General features: G+C 48.5%; 1 protein-coding gene across 1 annotated transcript in view; it reads right to left on the bottom strand.

The window, feature by feature from the left end:
- BRCC3 (BRCA1/BRCA2-containing complex subunit 3) overlaps window positions 1-24,013 on the bottom strand; it is a 101,773-nt gene extending 77,760 nt beyond the window's left edge. Inside the window, exons 1-3 of the mRNA XM_086942243.1 lie at window positions 23,794-24,013; window positions 6,173-6,292; window positions 3,156-3,243 (exon numbers count right to left, since the gene is read on the bottom strand). Coding sequence (XP_086798369.1) covers window positions 3,156-3,243; window positions 6,173-6,292; window positions 23,794-23,898 — 313 coding nt within the window. The 5' untranslated portion in view covers window positions 23,899-24,013. The remainder of the gene's footprint in view (window positions 1-3,155; window positions 3,244-6,172; window positions 6,293-23,793) is intronic.
- Window positions 24,014-24,314: the final 301 nt, after the last annotated feature.

Genomic DNA, 24,314 nt, shown 5'->3' with positions numbered 1-24,314 from the left:
AAAGGTGTGTGTCTAACCGGAAGATACACGCAGCAGAGACAGGCTGAAATTTCTTGGATGCTAACTGAAAGAACAAAGGCCCTGAAATGACAAGGGAGGGTTCAGCCAAGATCCGCTCCATAAACCTCACAATGCCCTTTCCGGAACTGGAGGCGGAGGTCATGAGGGGAAACAGGAGTGCTAATGAAAGTATGGCACCAGAGACAATGGTGCACCCGAGGAAAGTGTGCAGCATCTCAAAAAATACCTCAACACTGAGGAAGAAGTAAGTCCGAAGTGCACTGAAGAGGAGCGCCACAGGCCTGAAGAGACCGGTGCCTCGGCACTCCAGGAGCAGTCACCTCAGCGCCATAAATCTGAAGCGTGTGTGAAGGCACGTCTGGAGGTGAGCGCTGCCCCTGGAAGAATCACCACAGCGCCGACGAGGAAGGTGGCGTACAAAGCGTAGAGAATGCTGCGACTGTTCTAGAAGAGGTATATACCAAAGTCTAGAGGCGCATGATAGGAGAGGCGCGTGTGACTTGAGAAAAAATCCAGCCAAAGGTAATGTCACAGAGAAAATCGGCAAGACAAGGTCTATTCACAAGTCAGCAACAGAAAAGAATAGAAGATAAGTGAAAGTACAGCGGCAGAGTCTGTCACCAGCTTTCAATGCTCACACTTGCCGCAATGAAAATAATTTATGAAAAACGCTGACAACCCCCTGATGCACCAAAGTAGCCTCTTACAAGAATATCTCGGTGGTAGATACAGCTGAGACGAAGCAGGTCACTCGAAGTCCTCACAGAGTGCCAATAAAGGAGAGACAATACCTTTACGAAGAGCTGGTGGAGTAGCATAGGAAAAGGGGAGGAGCCGGATACATCTGTCCCCTTCCACAGATCGTCGCCAGTGATAAAAAGACCGTAACTTCATCAGGTAAGATCAACTCTTTATTATCAGACTCCTCTCTCCACTATCAGCCCAGCAACTGTCCAACCGGAACATTCTAATGTAGCCTCCAAAGAACGGTGGAAGATACCATATTGAGATAAAAAGGGGGGAAACAATGGAGGAACATACCATTATACATAGAGTAAGGATGGAGGAATAAGATCACACATAGATGAATAAGATTACACATTGTAACAAGTTTCTTAGGGAGAAGGGAGCACTGCATACCTCATTGAAATCTCAAACTGCCATTATTGGAAGAGTCATGAAAGAAGTGTTCCCAGCGAAAGGCAAACACCTGCTGCGGTAGCAGCCTCCCTCGAGTACTCGGCTCTTCTACTCTGTATAATACGAAGGTTAATCAAGAAAGAAAGGTATGCAAATTCACCATATTCCACTGAAAAGGTTATTCATATAAAAATAGTGATTTTCTCTTGCAGGGAAGGAAGCTAAGGAACATTCATTATTCTGATAGATACTTCTAACCGCCAGTTATTCACCTTGTGAACACTCTATGTGTCAGAGTGAGATCTGAAAAACTCAAAACCAGTACTCCTGTGTGCCTGTAAGTGATGCCAAATGGCTCTGCCTCGTCGTTCCGCTCCAGAAGTGATGAACAGAGCTGCATAAGAGCACCACCCATGCGCACGGACAGGAGTTCCTTTGTGTACGTGACTTCAGATGAGGACACTAGCTTTAATTTAATTCACAAAAGTTGACCTGTGTGCAAGGGAAAGTTCCCCCTCCTAAAACAACAGTCTTTGTCTGTGGTAAACAGATGTCTATGACAGATCGCCACCAGGTATGCCTCTGGTGCCTTGGGCTGGAGCAAAACTCCTTGGCCTCAGATGACTGCATCCAGATAACCCATAAGGCTAAACAGAACTGTGAAGCGGAGCTTTATGTCACATATCACTGCAAGGCTCTGGGTCGTGACCAAAGCCAAAAGGAAGCTATTGTTCCCAAAGTCTTATCTGAGGCAGGTCTTCATCATAGTTGGAGTCTTCAAATAAGTCAAAGAAGAAACACAAGCAATCCAGCAGGATCGTCCCTTCCCACCATTTAGAATCTCCAGAGCAGATATGAGGGTTGAACGTGCCACCCAGTCTCTCCCATTAACTCCTGAAGAGCCAATTAAAAGTCTGGTATAATGTACCTTGATTTTCGGGGTTCGGTGACAACACAGAAGTTCAAAGCCTTGAGGGAGGACATGCTGCACATCTTAGCCACACTTTGTGCTCCCTCTTGCATGCCTGGGGCCACAAGGATCCCGCAGGGGCCTACATGCAGCTTTCTGCCGGCGGGTTCACCCTCGGTGTAGTATGTGTCTCTCGAACCTGCCTCAGGTTGGACAACTGCTGGAACACAGCTCATTAGCAATCCTTCTCACTTTTGGGTTTACTCCTTGTCCACATGTAGAAGTACCTCCGGCTCTGAGAACAGTGTCTCTGCTGTAGTAAAAATGTGCACAAGCGTTCCAAAATATTTTTATGACAAAAAACGAATCCTAATTTCCACTGTTACAATTACATTTAAATAGATTTCTTTTTTCATTGAGGAGCCCTTCCACAGTCTACTTACTGGAATTATTAAAACACTCTGGGGAACCGTTTCACCTCATTAGTATTTCTTTAACACCTGAACAGAGAAATCAACAACTGAAATGTAATCTGTTGACTACTGCCAAGTTTCTGCCACGGTGTTGGACCAAGTGTGCCCCTTTTCTTTTAGTAATCTTTGATCAGTTTGATCTAAAAAACAATATTTTTTAGTTAAATCTGCAAAATGATGCAGAAAATAGTGGAATTTTTGACAAGTGTGACACCAGCAATTAGCCGGAAAGTTCAGTGGCTGCAGGACTTAAGGCACCTACAATTCGTTGCAAGAATTCTCTGTTACCTACTATAGCCACAGTCACCCCACTCTCCATTTTGTTATTTGGATTGTGGAGGTATAATGAAGTCAGCAATAGATGAGGCGTAGCAATATTGGTATGGAGAGGCAGGGGGATGGGGCATAGCCAACTGGTAACTGTTAATTAAGCTAAATGAGCAGCCCTAGTACTAGATGCCTCTCGAAAGTACATGTATTGGATTGTTACTGACGTCCTATTAATGAAATCCCTAACGATAGCCTTGAGGTTCTGTGACAAACATGCAGCTTACAAAGTGACTTACCTATCGAGTACTTCGGATGTGAGCAATACTATTACCATTACTTACCAACATGGGACGGCCAAACAGTGATGTGTGGATGGGAGTGATACCATCCCACAACCCTCATGGGACGGCCCGTCATTTCAGCTAATCTGTGAGACAGTAAAGGGTTTACAACATTTTCCAGAGAGTCTAGCATTTGTTTCAGGCCTAAAGTAATAATACCTATGTATGTGTGCCGGATGAGAAATGCTAAGCAGTATCTGCACTACACCCTGTACTGACATGTCTAATTAACACATGGACACAAATATTACTTTAACTTCAGACAGTGCCCTACCCTGTTCCATAATGTGTTAATGAAACTGAAAGCGAAAATGTTTGTGCTGCAGGGGGTTGAATCTACTTGTCCCAAGGACAAAAAAAACATGAAAATGTGTTGTCCTTGACACCAAACAATATGTCCTGGGCGTGGAGCTGTTGGAATGCAACACCCCTAAGTGAGAATCTAAAGACATAAGAGAAGTCCTACTGAGCCTAAACAGGTTGCGCGGTGAGGCATTAGTGAAGGTTCACCTGCCCAATCCCATCAGGTCTTCTAGAGAGAAAAAGGAATGAAGGGAGAGGACCCAAGTCTTCTAATGGTGTAAAGTCATGGTAGCAGTGATACACAGATAGCTACACTCAACACTACTCACAGCCATCTACCCATCCACATATACAGGTCCTGCTGGTAAGCACTTCACAGCTCACACTGTCCTGTGACAGAAAAACCTGGGGGTAAACGGCGAAGGGCAAGAGTCTGACTATCTTGCAATGCCACACGTCTTTGGATAAAAACAGGCCCCTACATGTAGGTAAATGTGACCAAGTAACCATGTGGAGACCACATTGACTCTTCATCAACTTCAGAAAGTCAAGCTTTCCACAGGCTGGTCTCCATTAGGATAGGCACTCCCATACAAGAAGGGTAGCCATTTTCATATGGAAAAGTGCAAGTCTTACCTGTGGAACATGGATCTTTCCCTCTCAGAAATGTAAGACATATCAGCAATTTAAGGAGAAGTTTGACATTTCCAGGGCTTTTTTGGTTAAGAGGCTTCCCTCGGTGCTAAACTACCCCGCGCCCAAATACTAAAACTACTGGCATCACAGAATTAATGAGTTTCAAAGTGAAACTCTTGAGTTTTCCCTCATCACATTTTTGGGGTTTCCCTTGCTGCAGGTAATAGCGTTACTGTTTATCGGATGATGCTACAATCTATACTATAAATATCTTTGGAGAACATTGGCTGACTGGAGCGGGTTTTGATAAAAAGGTTTTCTAGAAAAAAAAAATATTTTCCTTAAGGGTCGTAGATAAATGAGAAGATGTTTAATGAGCTGAAACAGGATTCATTAAGACTTAGCCTTGGGTGTCAACATAGAAAATGGGTTGGAATTGGTGGAAAAGATTTTGATGACGAATTGTCAGTCTAGATTTCATGGTGGGGAGAAGGACCAAGAGATGGGTTTGATATGTGTGCTGTGGAAATAGGGCAGACCCTAACAAGGTGGATAGTGGGAGACTGCGAAGAAAGGAGATACATGGGCCGAGATCAAGAAGCTTTTAGGGTAGGGCTGTAAGAGGACTTGTTGGGGGCTGTCGAGTGGATAGTAAATTTTGCCAAAGTACTGACAGACGATTGGCAACTGTGGAATAAAATGAAGCAGCCGAGAGAGGACTGCAGAGACAATCGGGAACTGAAAGCATAACCACACAGAAATAAGTTAGTTAATAGTCGCCACCCATTAACTCACTGCGCTTTACTTTTGACACCTGAGCAGAGCAGGTTAACCTTTTTACCACCAAGATTAAACTGCATTTAGTGGGGACGGTACAATGTATTAAACATTCTTTATTCAAATTGGTAGATAAAATCCAAATAGACACTGCTCTTCTGACTCTCTCCAACTCTCACACCTGTATGATTTGGCCTGTCTCAACTGCATCATGTCGCCGACTCCTCCTGAACGGCGAGGTTCTATTTTCTATCTGTATAAGGGAAGGCACAAGTATACTTGCGATCTGGCACTATCTCAGTACAACCGTCCAGTAACAAATAGCACAGCAACCGATTGGGAGAGTCCTCGTCTCTTCCTATCTCTTTGGGGTCTCGGGAGAATGAGAGCCGACGGTGCCACAGCAGTACTGCTGCTGCTAGACTGGTTACAGGCTCCAACCGCAATGAGCACATATCGACAGTCCTAAAATCACTAAATTGGCTCCCCTACGAAGCACAAATTCAGTTAAAGATTGCCATTATGACGCACAAAGCCATCCACTTCAAAACTCCCAGGTACCTGGGGCAAAAGCTTGAACTATCCTGTGGTGTAAGAGCCTCAAGAAGTGCCACTACTTTCGTCCCGAAACCACTTATCCTGATTAAAAAACTTGTCACAGAGCCTTCGCAGGCGCTGCCCCAAAGATATGGAGCTCCCTACCACCGGAAGTTCGCAGAATCTCCGTAACAACGGTGTTCAAATTGAAGTCAAAAGATTTCTTATGAATAAATCCCTTCCGTAAGTGGGCTAGGCTCTCCTCCCCGATGATTTTCTTCCTACTCCCATTGTACCATCATTTACTACTACATTTATGACATATTATGCCCCTCCTTCCCTACCCTTGTACAATTGTTTAATATGACCTTGTGGCATTTGTCGTGTAATCTGTGATCATGCTTGGTTTATCCCTACCTGTTGATGTATTTGCATTGTCCTTCCTTTCCTTCCTAATGTAAAGCGCTCTGATATCCTATGGGATCTAGTTCGCGCTATATAAAACTTTATAAATAAAATAAATAAGTACTGATCATTTAACGGAATTTAAAGTAAAAAGCCCATGGAGGAAATGGGAAAACCAACTATCTTGTGGCAGCGTGAATGAAGCACTGCATAGTTTCTTTAAACTTGCTAGTGAATGGTCAAAACTCTTGCACGGGAGAAAAGGTCACTTTAACAACAGTTTGAGCACCACTAACTGGTGGAGATGAAACCTAAGCACAGATTATTAAACAGGGCAACATTTTTCAGAGAAAGGATATTTCTGCTTCGGTGGATGCAGCCGACAGCTGCTCCGGAGAGATTTCCACCCGATCCTTTCTCTTATCCGAGCGGCGGAGGATAATGACCGAATGGATATGGACAATTCGACAGGTGTCAACCTGGGGAAAAGAACAACATGTCACCAATTATCTCTTTCCACTTAGATTTTTATTGTAAGAAGCAATTAAAATACTTTCTGTGACGGTTTTATTGGTATGGGGAGGCGGGGGGTATTCTTGTGGCTCAAAAGATTGATGCTCCCAACTACTGAAGCCCAAAGGATGTCAACACCACATACACCACAATTACGCCATGGAGGATACATACACTGTGGCTATCACATACTAATGTCACTATCTATTGAGGGGGGTTGAGTCTGTCTACACCCCAGATACTACTGGTGGCAATGTCTGTACCCCAGGGATGATGCATAGACACCAAACACAGAAGACACCATCGCCCATAGTGTGGTTGTCTACACCGTAGCAAAGTCAAGCATTAAGATGAAGAACTACACCTCAGACTACACACATCTCAGCCCATGTGACAGGGAGGCTGTCTACATCTAGTTGTCCTTCTGCAAAATCCCCTCATTTTGGTGCTATGCAGGGATGTGTGCAAATATATCCACGTTCTCGTTATATATGGGCTCCGATAAAAGCTTCTTTGGTTATGAAAGGGATAACAGAGCTCTATTTCACTACCTTTCTGCAAATCTACTCATGAGCTGGAAGTAGACAGGAAGTCCTGAGAGTCCGTACACACCCACACTTCCATATTACAGGGTATTCACCAACCTGTATTCAATCTCTTTCTACAGACTAAAATATTGGGAATTTGCTCCAGACAAGGGCAATAGAAGGAAAAAAAAAAAGTCTTAGCAAAAGTGCATTTGCATTTGTGCTGCAGATTTTTACATCAGCAAGCATAGCACGTATATTTGATCATGTAAAAATGGAATTCACAGATGTTTTCAAGGAGTAAGGCTTGCAGGCCTATATCTGTAAATAATTCTAAATTATTTAAAGTCCTGAATCTGCCACAAAGCAAGGACACACCTGCAGGTGCATTTTTATGACTTTAAGAACAGGGCCTCTAAATAAGGTATCCATATTGTTTTAAGCTGAGGCTCCTTTTTTAAATCTTTTTTTCTATTCTTTTTAATATAGGCATGTAACAAACCGGTTTTACTAAATGATGCCTCACAGAAATAGTATCTAAAATCACTCAATAGATTTGCAAAACATTGTTTTTAAAGTTGCACATGTTCTGTGAACATTTTATTTTGAAGCCCTGAGATGCCTGCGGAAAGCCATGCGCTCTAAATGTAAATCCAGTACTTGTATAGCGCACAAATCACCCTTGAAGGGCTATCTCAGCGCCGTTGGAAATATTAAGCGAGCTATTGCCCAGAGTCGCATGGTGCTGGGGCAGACCCCTGCCGCCGAAGCCGGGGATCGAACAGTGAGCCCCAGCGTCCGTCGACCTGGCCGCGGCGCCACACCTCTTCCACTCTATACATCTCGAAACCTAAACCTAAAGCAAGCAATAATCTTCATTTCATGTAAAGTATCTGCATAAGCATGTATGAATTATTTAACTTATGATAAAGGTTTATATAATACTTTTCGCCTTTTTTAAGTGGGTCATCCCCAAAAATGTTTTAAGTCTTTAAATGTCGGTCAGCAAAAATTTCCTTCGTTTGGGTGCTAAAGAAAAATTATTCCTGTTGGGACCAATTGTGTTGCATTCCACTGCTCACCTAAGATCTCCACCCCTCCCCTTTCTAAACACCCTTTCTAGCCCTAGCCTCTAAGTCACCTCCTAAACTCACCTCCCTCCTCGCCTCCGCAGAGTCGCCTCCCTCCTCACCTGTCCTATGCAGAACTTGATCATGTCTCCAGAGCCCCCTCATCCCTCCAGAGCCCCCTACCTCCTCATCTGTCCATGCAGAGCCTCCTCCTGCCTCACCTCTCCAGAGCCCGCTCCCTCCTCACCTCCCCAGAGCTCCCTCCCCCATCCCTTTCTGGTGAGTAGGATGACAGACTGGCTTTTGATCTCTGTCTATGATAGCAGAGCAAATGTGACAAGACAGCAAGATTTAAAGGCATCTTCATTGCTCACAAAGTGAATGAGCAATAAAAATGTCTTTAAATCTTGTTAACTTGTCACATTTGCTCACAGAGGTCAAGTGCATTACAGTTAGGTAGAGTAGATTTTTGAAGTTACTAGACCTATATAATTTTTGATTTTTCAAGTCAAGCTGCTACTAGTGTGCTAACACACCATGAAGCATAGTAACGTCAGGAGGACGCAATGGCTGGCTACGATGGACACAGTTTGAGTCTGAGTTTGTTAGACTCATTTTAATAAGCGGTGTTTGTCAGGACCCTCCTAGCGCCCATGGGAGCGAAGGAAGGGGCGCATTTGAAGGTGTTGCTAGCTGTGGAAATATGGCTGACCCTCTGGCTTACAACCATGACTTCACCCCCACAGCTTAAACAAACACAATGCACTAGATCTAACCTTGCGTGGACCCGCCCCCTTCTGTATTTTTAGATCTCGGCCTGAAGTAAGCAGCGCATGTGCTGCTCTCGTCATATGAGGCTTCTTGGAATCGATACGATTCCAGATGCCTCGTCCCAGCTTCGCCTTACGTTTTGATTTGTGCGTGTCGTTTTGTGTCACGAATGATGCCAAAGTCAGTGCAAGGATTGCACTGAAGGCATGTCAATCGCTGTTTGTTTCCACCCGGTCTCCTTTTATCCAGGCCCGGCAGGACTGGATCTCTTTCCGGTGGTGTGACACAGTAGATTTATTATTTGCTTGCTGCACTTTTTTTTAAAAACAATTGCATGTGTTTGTCTGTGGAATGCATTGTATGTTTGCATGCTATTTTGTATTGTCTTTTTATTAGCTACTTTGTTGTTACGCGGTTCTTTTTTTTAATTTGCAGATGGTGGGAGAGTTTGAAGTGGCAGGCTCATCGGGGTTGCTGTTCAGCCTCTCGCTAGGACGATGGGCAAACAGTGGCTGTGTTGCTTGTTAGACCATTTCAATGTTGCCAGGCAGACCCTGGCTGTGTTGCTGTTCAGGTTGCGTTGCTAGTCTGGTACTGTTTGGAGTTATTTTTAGGTCTTGCTGAACCAACGCGCATGCGTTGTTCTGCGAGATTATAGTGGGCAAAACAGCTCTTGAAACCAGCGAGGATTGTCCCCAATGCATGTGAGGTACTCAAGCGCGACGCTTCCCCAGCGCGTGCTTGAGTATCTCAGATGCATTCCCTCCCACTCGCTCATCAAAGGCTGCTGCTCCCCCGACAATGCGCTCCCGCCCCCCCCCCACAGCAATGCCAGCTTCTTTTACAGCCGCGCAGCGTCACTTTTACAGCCGCGCGGCACCAATGCTTGTTATTTTATTGTGCCTTTATGCCCCCGGTTAGACTAGTTTTTTGTGCCCTTCTGCCCGCTGTTACTCGTTTTTCCCTTGTTTTTTGCAGTAATCTGGTAATTTTCGGCACTATCTTGCACTCGTGTAGCTCTTATTCCTCTGCCCATTTGTGCTTCCAGTAGATTCCGTCATAACCTCCCCATGGCCGGCCATACTTTCACTTTCACGGCTGCCAGGCAGTGTCTCACATTTCTCCTCCCCCCGATCATCTGTTCACTTCCGGTACAGAGGTGACCCAGTGCCTGTGCCTCGCTTCAGCGCACCGACTCCAGGTAAGCCGGCTGCTCTCGCCCGCCCCTATTTCACTCAGAAACCTGCTTGTTGAGTAATGGTCCACTGTTGTTTTCTGTTCTTTAAAGCGGTTATGAGCACTTTTTAAAACCACGGCGTAAAAACTGAAGGTAAATTCCCTCAAATAGTGCTTTGTACTGTGTGTGTTAGAATATGGTGCAATCTAATTATACACGTACGTGCTTGCAGTCGTTGCAAATCAAGGCGGGAAACAAACTATTCTTACAGAAATCTCTAAAAATGCTGAGTATATATGTATTTATTTTTTTTTTACTTTCCCCACTTCCCATTTGTCCCTTAACGTAAGTTTTGTGGGTTTTTTTTTGTTGTTTTTTTTTAACCACACAATATCTTTTACGTAATCCTGGATGTCGGCACATATTAGTTAATCTACCTATTACCGCTGGCGAAAGACAATAACGAGTCTTTGTCACCTAGCAGCCATTTGTTTTTGTTTTTTACCTAGCGGTGTTTAATAGCTTTATTCATCTACACGGTGTAAGGGGCTTTTCAACAATACTCGTCTATTCGCACCAGTTCATGAAGTGTCCTAAAGCTTGGTCCCATCCATGGTGTTCTATTTGGCACAGGCGTGTGACTTTCTTATCAGACGGTCGAATAAATTAACCCTAGTATTGTTTCTGTGGTGGTGTTTGGCCACCGTATTTAAGATGGTAAAACGCTTCTTCTCCCCCCCCTCCCTCCGCTTTGTTCTTTGCCTGTGCTTGCAGTTCATTTGCCATCTTGGCATACTTGAATGATCCTAATGTGTTGCTCAAATCGTGGATGCACTGGGTAATCCAGATTAACAGTCCATGCACAATCTTTATGGCATCTCAGCTATGTACCGGGTTCCTCTGCATTTGCATTGTCTCGGCTCAAATATCATGTGTAATTGCTTTGTTTATGCCACTTCTGCTAGTTGTCGGTGTTTCTTGGTTGGCAGTGAAGAACCTATTTGCTGGTGGTTTGTGGTCTGTAACTTGGTGTGCTAGGGGAGTCGTTAGATAGTGATGTGGTTTGGCGCGAACACCTGCAAAAACCATTGTCTTACGATATTTAGCTTTACCTAAACTCCCTACGTTAAGGTAGGGTGAGCTATGGAAGAAAATGATTGGATAGTGGAATCTTTATGCCCTCTGTTAGACTCGTTTTTTGTGCCCTTCCGCCCTCTGTTAGTCTCGTTATTCCCTCGTTTTAGTGCCCTTATGCCCTCTGTTAGACTCGTTTTTGTGCCCTTATGCCCTCTGTTAGACTCGTTTTTTGTGCCCTCTGCATCACCTCAGTGCCACCACTCAGCGCCACCACATTATCACTCAGCAGCGCCACCCCACCACCACATCACCACATCATGCAGCAGCAGCAGCACCACCACATCATGCAGCAGCAGCAGCACCACCACATCATGCAGCAGCAGCAGCACCACCACATCATGCAGCAGCAGCAGCACCACCACATCATGCAGCAGCAGCAGCACCACCACCACCACATCATGCAGCAGCAGCACCACCACATCATGCAGCAGCACCACCACCACCACCACATCATGCAGCAGCACCACCACCACCACCACCACATCATGCAGCAGCAACAGCACCACCACCACCACCACATCATGCAGCAGCAGCACCACCACCACCACATCATGCAGCAGCAGCAGCACCACCACCACATCATGCAGCAGCAGCAGCAGCACCACCACCACCACCACATCATGCAGCAGCAGCAGCAGCAGCACCACCACCACCACCACATCATGCAGCAGCAGCAGCAGCAGCACCACCACCACCACCACATCATGCAGCAGCAGCAGCAGCAGCACCACCACCACATCATGCAGCAGCAGCAGCAGCACCACCACCACCACCACATCATGCAGCAGCAGCACCACCACCACGACATCAAACAGCAGCAGCACCACCACCACATCAAACAGCAGCAGCTGCAGCACCACCACCACATCATCATGCAGCAGCAGCACCACCACCACCACATCATCATGCAGCAGCAGCAGCACCACCACCACCACATCATGCAGCAGCAGCAGCACCACCACCACCACATCATGCAGCAGCACCACCACCACCACATCATGCAGCAGCACCACCACCACCACCACCACATCATGCAGCAGCAGCACCACCACCACCACATCATCATGCAGCAGCACCACCACCACCACCACATCATGCAGCAGCAGCACCACCACCACCACCACATCATGCAGCAGCAGCACCACCACCACCACCACATCATGCAGCAGCAGCACCACCACCACCACCACATCATGCAGCAGCAGCACCACCACCACCACCACCACATCATGCTGCAGCAGCAGCACCACCACCACCACCACCACATCATGCAGCAGCAGCACCACCACCACCACCACCACCACATCATGCAGCAGCAGCACCACCACCACCACCACCACCACATCATGCAGCAGCAGCACCACCACCACCACATCATGCAGCAGCAGCACCACCACCACCACCACATCATGCAGCAGCAGCACCACCACCACCACTCCGCACCACCATGCACCACCACCACCACCACCACCACTCCGCACCACCACCACCACTCCGCACCACCACCACCACCACCACCACTCCGCACCACCACCACCACCACTCCGCACCACCACCACCACCACCACCACCACTCCGCACCACCACCACCACCACCACTCCGCACCACCACCACTCCGCACCACCACCACTCCGCACCACCACCACTCCGCCGCACCACCACCACCACTCCGCACCACCACCACCACTCCGCACCACCACCACCACTCCGCACCACCACCACCACTCCGCACCACCACCACCACTCCGCACCACCACTCCGCACCACCACCACCACCACTCCGCACCACCACCACCACCACTCCGCACCACCACCACCACCACTCCGCACCACCACCACCACCACTCCGCACCACCACCACCACCACTCCGCACCAATCTGTGCAACCATTCAACAACAACTGGCTCAAATATGTTCTCTCAATGTTTGAAGCTTTATTACAAATGTCACAAAAAGATGTTAATATTTCACTTCTGGTCTTGGATTTTCATCACAATAAAATACACTGAACATAATCTTCCCAAAAAGTTATTTACAAAAGTTTAAGCAATTGCCATTATAAATTACAATAACTTTTATTTAAGTATTATTTATTAAAAAAATAAAAGCCATTGTTATTTGTAAAATAATACATCGAAGTCATGTAAATACAACACATACTGCATTACAAATGCTATAGGTGTCACGTTTGCGAAAGTTAAAACTATTGGAATTGTAAATGACAAAACTATTAATTTCGCCATTTTCAAAACCAACACAAATAAAAAATTGTCATTTACAATACCAATACCTCAAACTTTCCTAATGCGAGACCTATTGCATTGCAAATGCTTGTTCTGCTGTAGACACTAAGCAAAAACTATATGCGTGTGGTACTTTCTGCATGTATTGTTTTCAAAAGAGCCACGTTCGTGTGTATAATGAATCACTTTCTATCTGCCGACCCAAGACCAACCCTGATTGCTGGATTTTGACTGCCCTAATGGCCGGAGCAGGCAGATCTTGGACGATAATGTTGTGAGTAATGTTTCTCTTTGGAGGGCGGGGGTAGGGGACCGAGGTTCACATACCCGTAGCCAACTCGCGCCTCTTAGGGCCCATAAGGCCTCCGTAGTGCAGACTGCGGACTAGGTGGGAAGGATGGCACGGTTGCCCGCACATGGTTTGGATGGGAGCGACTCTAGCACAGTTAGGTCCTGTTCTGGGGGAGGGTGGGGAGCCCGAGGCGGTTGGGGTAGCCAGGGGCACAGTTGCGGGACGGGGGAGAGGGATTGTAGTTGCGGGGGGTGGGATTGTGTCATCATGAGTGATCGGGGATACGGACTCGAAGAGTTGTACCATACTTCATGGGATAATGACTAATACAGGAATGATAAAATGTGTGACCTGGAATGTGAGGGGGCTGCACACCATGGCCAGACGGCACAAGATTCATGCCTATCTAGTCCGCAGGGGGGTACACATAGCGCTGCTGCAGGAGACTCACCTGACTAAGCAGGAGGGAATAGCACTGCAACGTAGATGGAGGGGACATCTGTTTAATACCACATATTCGGCCTTCGCTAGGGGAGCCTTGATTTGGGTAAGAGCGGGTACCCCGTTCCAAGCCACTCGACAGGTGGTGGATCCGGAAGGGAGGTTTGTGGCGGTGGAAGGCACCCTTAGAGGGCACCACATAGTGCTCTGCAGCGCGTATGCACCCAATGTAGACCAGGCTGCATACTTTGCGCGCCTCTCGGGGGAACTGGCTAGTTATCTTGCAGGCCCCGTTCTGTTGGGGGGACCTTAACTCTGTAATAGATATTGACTTAGATAGATCGCACCCTCCACTACACTCATCCCCAGTACGCAGATTAGCGAAAAGTAGATTAGACTGGCAGGGACAATGGGAATTAACTGATGCTTTGCTTGGCGCATGCAACACCCACTTGAGCGAGATTATTCATTCCACTCCGGCCTCCACGTTCGTATAGATGCCTTCTTGTGCTCGCCGGTTGTCCTCCCTGCAATAGCCCACACCGAATATTCAGCACGAACGATTTCGGATCACAACCCGCTATTACTATCGCTGGACTGGATGACTGAAATTTCTAAGGTCCCGACCTGGCAGCTCCGACCGGATACATTGGATGACCCACCGTTCCGCGAGGCGCTGGGGGACAGAATCGAGCAATATTTTACGGAGAACGAAGGGTCCACCAACTCCAGAGCCACGGAATGGGACGCCCTTAAGGTGGTCATCCGCAGGCATTGTATCGGGAAATTCGCGGGGGCCCGTAAAACACTGCTAGATGACTTGAGCAGAGCGGAACGTAAACTGCGCGAGACCGAGCGGATGCGCCCAGACCGGCCTGACCTCCAGGGTGCCCTCTGTGCGGCAAAGGAGGCGGTGGCGATAGAACTAGAACGCCTTCGCAGTTATGACTACAATACGTATTTGGTAAAAACGCACGCTGAAGGGGACAAGGCAGGGACACTGCTGGCCTGGCTTGCCAACCCCACCAGGCGCAGCCACCCGATTCTGGCCATTTCAGGGGGGGATGGTGGCGTCCATACCACGCAATCAGCGATCCTAAATAGTTTCAGGGCCTATTACGAACAACTGTATAAAAGTGATCTTGGTGACAAGGAGAGGACGTTACCTCGATCAACTGGGCCCGCGGCTTCAAGTTATCTATGCTGAGGCTAAACTTCAGGGACGCCTACCAGGCTCAATGCGGGAAGCATTAATGATCCCCTTATTGAAACCGCGGAGAGAGAGCACGGATGTAGCGTCCTACCGACCCCTGTCAATGCTGACCGCTGACTATAAGATCCTGAGCACGGTCCTGGCAAATAGGCTGTTGCAGCACATGCAAACCCTGGTCCATACTGACCAACCCGGGTTCATTCCCAAGCGAAACACCAGCCATAATGTCAGGAGATTGACCTGCCTGTTGAGTAGCCCACCGCCGAAGGCCAGGGCCCCCTTGGTACTAGCAGTGGATATAGAGAAGGCTTTTGACAGCCTGGAGTGGGAGTACCTGTATACGGTGCTGCAGTGCTTTGGGCTCGGAGAGGGCTACATACAATGGACAAAGGTATTATATACCGAGGCGAAGGCAAGAGTAAGAGTGGGCACCCTGGTGTCGGACCAATTCGAAGTGCTTCGTGGCACCAGACAGGGTTGCGCGCTGTCTCTTCTACTGTTTGCCTTAGCGATGGAACCTTTGGCGGCAATGGCTAGGGGGGGGCACCTACTTTGAGGGCCTGGCCCACAACGGGGCCCGCCATTTTATATCGCTATACGCTGACGACCTCCTCCTCTTCTTGGAGGACGCTGATGAAGCACTGTCGGGGGCGGAAAGACTCCTTGCGCACTTTGGGGAACTCTCTGGTCTGAGGGTTAACTGGGCCAAGACCTGCCTGTTTCCCCTCCTTAAGCACGAGACCCAGCCCTTCCTCCGGCCTTTACTTAGGTGGGAGCCCAGCTGCTTGGAATACCTAGGGGTACATATCTACCATGAAGAGGCAGACATGCTAGGAGGGAACGTCGGACGCTGTATCCGGGCCTTAAAGGGCAATATGTCCTTCTGGGCTACTCTCCCGCTCTCGATGACGGGCCGTATATCACTGCTTAAGATGATAGCATTGCCCCGATTACTGTATTATTTCCGGACCTTGCCCGTTTGGGTCCCGGCCGCGATTTTTCGGCAGCTGCGCTCATTGATCATCTCCTTTTTGTGGGGCGCGGGCAGGCGGAGAGTGGCACTGTCCACGCTGATCCGCCCGAAGGACGAGGGAGGCCTGGCCGTCCCAGATTTTGAGCTCTACTACTTAGCTGCCCAGCTTCAGACCCTAACGCAAGATATTGCGAGAGCGTACCGCGGCCCCGAGCAGGACCAAGACAGCGGCATCCCTCGGCATGTGCTTGCCTTCATTGCCCTGCGACAGAGGTTGCCACTGAGAGACCTGTCCTTGGAGGAGAGAACGCTCCGCCTGTGCTGGAATCGCTCGACGAGGCGAGCGGGGATTAAATACCCATATGCGCCTGAGATCCCCCTCGGCATGGTGACGGCGCTCCCACACGGGGGAGACTGGTCCCGCCTGCAGGGCTGGGAAGACGCGGGACTACAGATGGTGGGTGACTTGTTCGAGGACGGCGCATTGGTCCCATATCGGACGCTACAAGAACGCTTTGACCTTCCGCGGGGTGACTATTTATTGCACGTGGCGGTAGTGCGAGCCATACAGGAACACTGGGGTATGGGGCTCGCAGAGCCTCCGACGGCCCAGGCCTGCCAATACACAATGATGTCGGCAGGCACCTATAAGGCGGTTACGTGCTTATATTCGAGAATGCCGAGGGAAATGCTGCAACCGCTGACTGCTCTGAAAGTCAAATGGGAATCAGATTTACAGATGGAGATCCCGGACACCACGTGGACACAACTGGTGGGTCGGGCTAGGAAGAGCACGAGAAATGCGCGTTTCCAGCTCATTCATTTCTATATTCTCCACAGGGCCTACCTTACCCCGGGCAACATTCAGAAATATTTTGGAGCAGAGGAAGCCGCTTGCCCACGCTGCAATGCGTTAGGGGGGGGGGGGGTATGGGGGGGAGGATCTGACTCACATGCTCAGGGAGTGCCCCCACCTACACGATTACTGGAGAGACGTCGGCGACACCTTGAATGAAGCCGCAGACAGAGATCTTCAGTATACCACAGCTGTCAGCGTTCTCCCCTGGTTTCCGCACACACCCAAAAACAAGATGTCGAGCAGGTTCATTGATATGGGCCTCTTATTAGCCAAACGGGAATTGACGAGAGGGTGGAAATCGAAAACGAGCCCGACTCATCGAAGGTGGCTCGCAGAGTTTCTGAAATGGGCGTCGAGCGAGAGCACACTAAGGTATCAGTTGGCGCGTAGAAGCGAGAACGAGCGGGCCCTGGAGGCGGCTATGGAATGGGAACTCTTGGTACAGGCACTACGTGATAGCACACTAGATGAAGAGGAGGATGAACGGGATGAGCCGACTGAGGCCACTAATGGCCAGGGGGCACCAGCACCACCACCAGTCACACATGCACAGTAGATAACTAGGTCCATCTGATTGCAGTCATACAAACCTGACTTCTGACCGTGAACGATTGGTGACACCCAGTGGGGAGGGAGGGGTAAGAGAGAGGGGGGAGGGATTCCCTCACCAGTAGTGTAGTTGAGTTGTTTAGTTGTAGGCACTACGGGGGGGGTAGGATTGAAAACATAAAAGCAGACAATGGAACCTCCCACATGCGCTGTACAAGGCCCACCGATTGTGAAGATTGCACCGTTTTGTGCATACGCCGCCCGACCTCCGGGTTGTGGGCTGAACGGCTGTGTATATCTGTTGGGGACCTCGGACCGAGAGGGAGGATTTCACACTGATGATACTTATGTGATTGACATATTCTGTGTTTGGATCTGCAATAAAAATTATTTAAAACAAAAAAAAAAATGACATTCTGTGTTTGGATCTGCAATAAAAATTATTTACAACAAAAAAAAAATGAATCACTTTCTAGGCACCTTTAAAATATTTTGTTTACATATGCCACAAGTTTGCTTGCCCCACTGTCCCAACATGGCGGCCCTCCTGATAGACTCATTAATGCTGTAACTACCTGCCGTCAGTGTCAACATACCACATAATAAACAAGCTTTGAAAATGCAATAGGTCGCGCCTTTGATTAAATTAAAGCCATTTGCTTTGCTAATGGTATAGTATAGCAAAGCAAATGGCTTTAACTTAAAAGGAGAGACCAATTGCATTTTTAATGCTAATTTTTTTATGGGCCCAGCTGAGCTCGGAGCTGTAGGCATTTGATGCAAACAGCAGAGATGCAGCATCATGCGCAGTAGGGAGAGGTTGTGCCGAGCCCGCCCTTCAAAGTCATGCCATGCGATTGTGTACATCAGGCTGCCTGGAAACGGCAGGTTGTGATCGGGGCAAATACTGTGGAGGACGACACAGGACGATGCCAGAGAGATCCCCTTTATTACTGTGCTGTGTCTTTCCCTGCCTGCAGAAACTAATTTTCTGTTGTTTCAGTAAGTGGTTTTTTAGGTCGAGCTGACCTAGCATTCAATGCGAAAGCATTGAATGCTGTCAGCAAGACAACTAATGTTACCCGTATTTGGGAATGTGGACAGCAGTCAGACGCGCGCCTGTTCATTGTCAGATTTCACAGCGGGAGCGCGCTGCTTGCTGTGTGTGCAGTGTCAGTTTCGCTTTTCATTAGTTTTGTTTTCCTGAGGCTGGCTTTGAATGAACACGCTTGCTGTGACCATTATCTGTAAATCAGGCTTTTGAATTACATGCTCGCTGTTAGCATTATTTACGCACGCATAGCACACGCAGGCAGGAAGACACGCATGCGCGCACCCCCCCTACTTCCCCCCACATCCACCACCTCATCCACCACCGCGTCCACCACCACCGCGTCCACCACCACCGCGTCCACCACCACCGCGTCCACCACCACCGCATACACACCAAACACTTTTATTTAAGTATTAATTATTTTAAAAAATTAAACCATTGTCATTTGTAATATCAATACATGTAAGTCACGTAAATACAAAACATATTGCATTACAAATGCTATAGGTGTCACATTTGCGAAAGTTATAACTATTGGCATTGTAAATAAAGCTAATAATTTCGCTATTTTCAAAAATCAAAACATAAATAAAAAATGTGTCATATACAATACCAATAGCTCAAACTTTCCTAATGCGAGACCTATTGCATTGCAAATGCTTGTTTTAGTTAAGGAGTGGGTGTTATGGTCGGCACAAATGGCAGCTGGGCGAAGAGCACACAATAATAAAAGTGCCAGTACCGGCCATTAAGCCAGAATAGAGCACTTCTAAGTGAAAACAGATGCTGCTTGCGAGTCTCCAACATCCGCTAAGGCACACCCTTTTAACTGTAGCCTGTTGCAACCTGTGCACCGTCAAGTGAAGAGTTCAGCCCCAAGACGCAGCTCGAGAAACCAATTTGTTGAAGCGCTGAGACTAGTAGTTACACTCACCAAGCACTTGTTTACTGGCAGAAGTCAGGTGAGTCATCCATGCACTCAGTCTACAGGTTCTGCATGGTTAATTTCAGTTGACTTTTGTATAATTTGCTTAATAATAGTAGGACGCAGTACAAGTTAGTGCGCACCATTAATTTCGACTAGCCCAGTGTGAGAAGTTGGCCTGATATATAATGTTCACTATTCTAGTGAGCACTTTGTATCAGTCCAAACAGCCCTTATTGATGATTGGTTGTAAGACAACCTTATAGACCAGCTATCCTAGTAGCATGGATACGAGCAGTCTAAGGCTAAAGACTCGAGAGGGCGTGTTAAGCCAGCTGTTATACCACACATGTACCCCTTGAACACCCAGTGAAAGGACACCACACAAGTGTTATGAAAATAAACAGTGTATTTATTAAAATCACAACAGCTCTGTACTCTTTATGAGGACAGGGTACTAAGCACAAAACAAAACTCTTACGAAAATACTTAAGTTAGCACAGTATATACAAATGCCCGAGGGGCACGGAAAACCATATACTCTGAAAGTGGAATGCGAAATTACTAGCAGGTAAGTACAGTACTAATAGGCTTTGGAATCGCTAGGTCTTGACTATAGAATCTTCAGATTACTTCTAGGAGGCCTAGGGGACTCGGGTGCAGAGTGTGCACTCTCACGCGTGATGCGGGACAAAGTCTATGGTAGCTAGTTTTCAGAAAGTTAGTGTTCTCGGGCGAACCCGACCTGGTAGGAGGAAAATGAAAGTGGATTCTGACCCTTGGATAGTGAGGCTATGCTGGGGCACCGAAATGCCGAAGTTACCTAGCCCAGGGGCTGCAGCTGCATAGGTCTCAAAAGACGTCGGGAATCCTCGTAGACGGACCAGGAGCCTGGAAGAAAGAAGTTGCTGGCAGGCGACCAGTGAAGAAAGTTCGATGGATCCAAGCCTGGATCGATGATAGAAGACACCTGAAAGCAGAGGGGACCAAGTTCGTGACTACTAGCCAGTAGTCAGGTGGCACCAGGAGGGCACCGGATGGTTGTCACCTCGACTAGGTGAGCGGGTGACGCTGTGCACGCAGATCTCACGGACCAGGAGGCGTTGCCGGCGACCAGGATGGAGGAGCGAGCTGTCCCACGATGGATGAAGCTGTCGGCGTCGCTGGACCCAGGATTGGGCAACAAAGCCTTGGCAAATTCAAGCCCAGGCGGTGGACTCAAAATGGCGTCTGGAGTGGACCAGGAGGGTCCGGGGTGCCTCTCTTGAAGAAGGAAACAAGGGCCAGTCTGGAGCAACCAGACCAGCAGCAGTGATGTCGTCGGGCGTCGTTAAGAAGGCCACAAGCCAGCCGGCTAGTAGCCAAACAACGCGGTGAGCAGGCAAAAGCAGAAGGGCCCCACGCAGATCGTGGAGATGCTGGAGGGCTGATCTTCGGTGCTGGAGCTGCTCAAGGTTGGGGCTTCTCGGACCCCAAAGCACTCACCAGTGGAAGACTCGGTGGGCTTGTTGCAAAGAAGTCGTGCAGTCTTGGCGATCGTCAGTCCCTCGAGGTCTCGTCGCACTCACAGTTCTCAGCTTTGCTGTAGAGGCGAGTAGAGGTCAGGAGGTGCCAGGGAAGCCGGGTCTCGTCGAGCTGGGTCGTCGGATTCCGGAGGAAGGACTTGCAGCAGACCGCAGTGTTCTTAGGATGGTGCCTGCGGATGCAGGGTGACTACTCCTTAGCCACAAGGGAGAATCTTGAAGAAGAAATCTTGAAGTCCTTTCGAAGAAAGTCGTGTCTTGATTCCAAAGATGTTCTAATTTGAACAGGGGGCCCGCTCCTATCTTTATACTAAAAAAGGGGGCTGACCCGGTGACTAGGTCCTGCCTATGGGTGGGACTAGGAGGGGGTGGTTACACCCCTCTCCCATGCCGGACTTCCCCCAAGCCAGGGGCTGGTGTGCCCCTGGAACTGGTTCTGACCGGCCTATGCGTAGTGAGCACCGGGGTGCCACTCAGCAGTCACCTTCCTGTAAAGCCCTGCCTACCCAGGATACACAAAACCCTGTCTGGGATGGTGCTAGCACCGCCCCGGACAGGAAACCCTTTGTCCAGGCTCCACTCGCTGGAAGGACTCCCAGCTGCAGGGGGTCAGACTCGTGTCTGTGGTGGCAGCATCCATTTTGTGGAGCTGAGGCTTCGTTTAACTTTAACCGGGGTTCACAGTTACATACATGTCGTGTCCCTCTAGAAGGGTGGAATGCTAACCCCGTCGCCAGAATTGGCGAGGGGTTAGTATTCCAATTCGTATGACACCTTACTCGACATGTTTTGATAAAGCAATACCAAAGATAGCATTTAACTGCGAGGATTATAATGCACTTAAGAGTATATGGTATGCGATATCATGGAACAGCTATTAGGACTTGGTTCCGCAAGCTGCAGACAGGCTCAGCTCATGCCAGAGCACCATCTCACACGATTCCAAGCACTCTGCCTTCAGGATTGTTAAGGCCTGCCATAGGAGTGACTGATAGGAATCTGTGTGTCCATTCTTAGGGTTAGATATAGGTATACTATATCTACAGCAAAGGGTGATTACACGACTTTGCCCCAGCTGTCATGCAGCCAGTTGTGTCAAATTTAGGAGGCCAGCCAGGGGTGACATAATACATGCTTCAGCCCCTGGTAGGCCCTAGGTACACCTATGCCCTGAGTTACAGGTTCTGATAAGGTGGCCCAGTACCAATTGGAAATGTACCTAGGGTACATGGAATCCATTTTAGAGAGAGAGCAGTAGGCCTGGGGTCCTGATTGGCAGGGCCCCAGGTCAACTATGTCAAAAACCAGATAAAACACAGGGCAAAAAGTTGGGGGCAACCGTAGTCAGGAGGTACCTTCCTACACCCAGGAATTTATTTGTTCATGCACATGACAAATTGTATTTATGTTGTAAGTACGATGGATGATGTCTGGCAATTTCCAGCTATGTGCAGCTGTAAACATCAAGCTGTCAGCAACACATATGCTATTGGGATGCCCAGCTTTAAAGGCACTCTTAAGTAGGTGGTCATATTTGAAACCGCACAGATCCCAAGTAGCCTTTAGCTTGGGCTGCTCCGGTCCCACAACCAAACAGAAACAAATAGCATTCTATAAGCATTTTGTTGGTCTTTAAGCAACACAACAAGTTAATGGACGGAGTGCTGAAGCTTCAATCACTCACCCCCAGTCAAGAGATCTGGGTTTAATCCATTGTTCTTATGCTCACTATGCCACCCCAGGTTAAACCCAGCCATATGCAAATCAGTCTTGACTCTGCTCCCCATGGAAACAGTCCAGCCTGAACTGCCAAGCCAGGTCCCCCTGGACTGGAAACAAGCATCGTCCCTCATCCGCCAGGTTAGCTTGAATCCAATGGTAAAGTGGGCAAGGGACCCATGCCTGGGCATACCCTTGCCCACTTAGGGCAAACAAAGCAAACACAAAAAGGATGATGGATGGAGCGCTGAAACTTTTGAACCACTCATACACAGACAGATCTGGTTTTTACCCATCGTTCTTTTGCTCACTATGCCACCATGGTCTGGTTGAGCAAGCACATGCAAATTAATCACACACTTTAAATGAAACGTGATAATGCCTGCAGGCATGTAAAGTAAACAAAAATAATGGGAAATGCCTTTCTCGTTAATGGTATGAAATCTCAACTGGTTAATGCAATCACTGCTATGTTTTGTGGGTAATCAGAGATTAACATAAATGTGTCCTTCTTGGCTCACTAGTTCTGTATTACAGTGCTACGAGGACCCAGCATGCAAATGTAAGCAATGAATATGCGCATTGTTTCAAAAGTGTATTACACACAGAATAAGCAAAAATGTGCAGCCATTTAGAGTAGATTATAAAGGAAGCATAACCTTTCATTTCAGGGGTTTTACGCCAGTTGCGAGATAGTAGAACTCCTCATTGAGTACAATTTCTGATATTATTCTCGTTCCATGCACCTTATTATGTTGTTTTTCTCATGATAAAGTGTCGCTCTAAGTGTGACAGGGGGCAGTTAAATGTCATTTCACACATAGGCAATCTGAAACCTCTGCAGCCACGTCCCGCCTCACCTCTTCGATGCAGAGCCCCATCCATGCACAGCACCCTCCCACCCCCCGTGACCCCCACATCCCTTACCTCTCCGATGCAGAGCCCCCACTCCCTGCCCCTAAGCCCACCCCCTGCACCCCTCTCCCCCCTTACCTCTCCGATGCAGAGCCCCATGACCTCCTCCTTCTCGGTGCTGAGCGCGTGGTTCAGACACACCAGGAAGGCGTCGCTGTCCAGGTGCGCGGCCTGCACCGCCATCGGGCCGGCGGGGGGGCCTCTCTGGCACCAACCGCGGGGAGGAGGGTGAAGGAAGCACCGGGAGCGGCGAGCCTCGCTGACCCGGAAGCAGAACTGATGACACCCGCTCTCAGGGGCTCTGACAGGCTGTCAACACCCTACTTCCGGTTCCGTAGCTTCCTCGTGGACATAGAGATGGGACGGGGCGGAGCCTAGGGAATGACGTATGGGCGGTCATGTTGGATTGGGCTCAGGCTCGCGCCGGTGTACGAGGCACGCTCACCGCAGCCCCACTTTGACATGGGCAGTGCACCTTCCGCCCTGCCAAGTGCCACGCATCACGCGTGATCCAAAGCAAGGTGATGGATGCAATGACTGAATTAGTCTCAAACACTGGCAATCGCTATGGCCAAAGTGTCATGCTGGGCTCAAAAACG

This window comes from Lissotriton vulgaris, chromosome 10 (assembly GCF_964263255.1).
Source record: "Lissotriton vulgaris chromosome 10, aLisVul1.2, whole genome shotgun sequence".
NCBI classification, from domain to species: Eukaryota; Metazoa; Chordata; class Amphibia; order Caudata; family Salamandridae; genus Lissotriton; species Lissotriton vulgaris.
The sequence above is the reverse complement of the archived record's forward strand: the minus strand, read 5'-3'. Positions and strand labels throughout refer to the sequence as shown.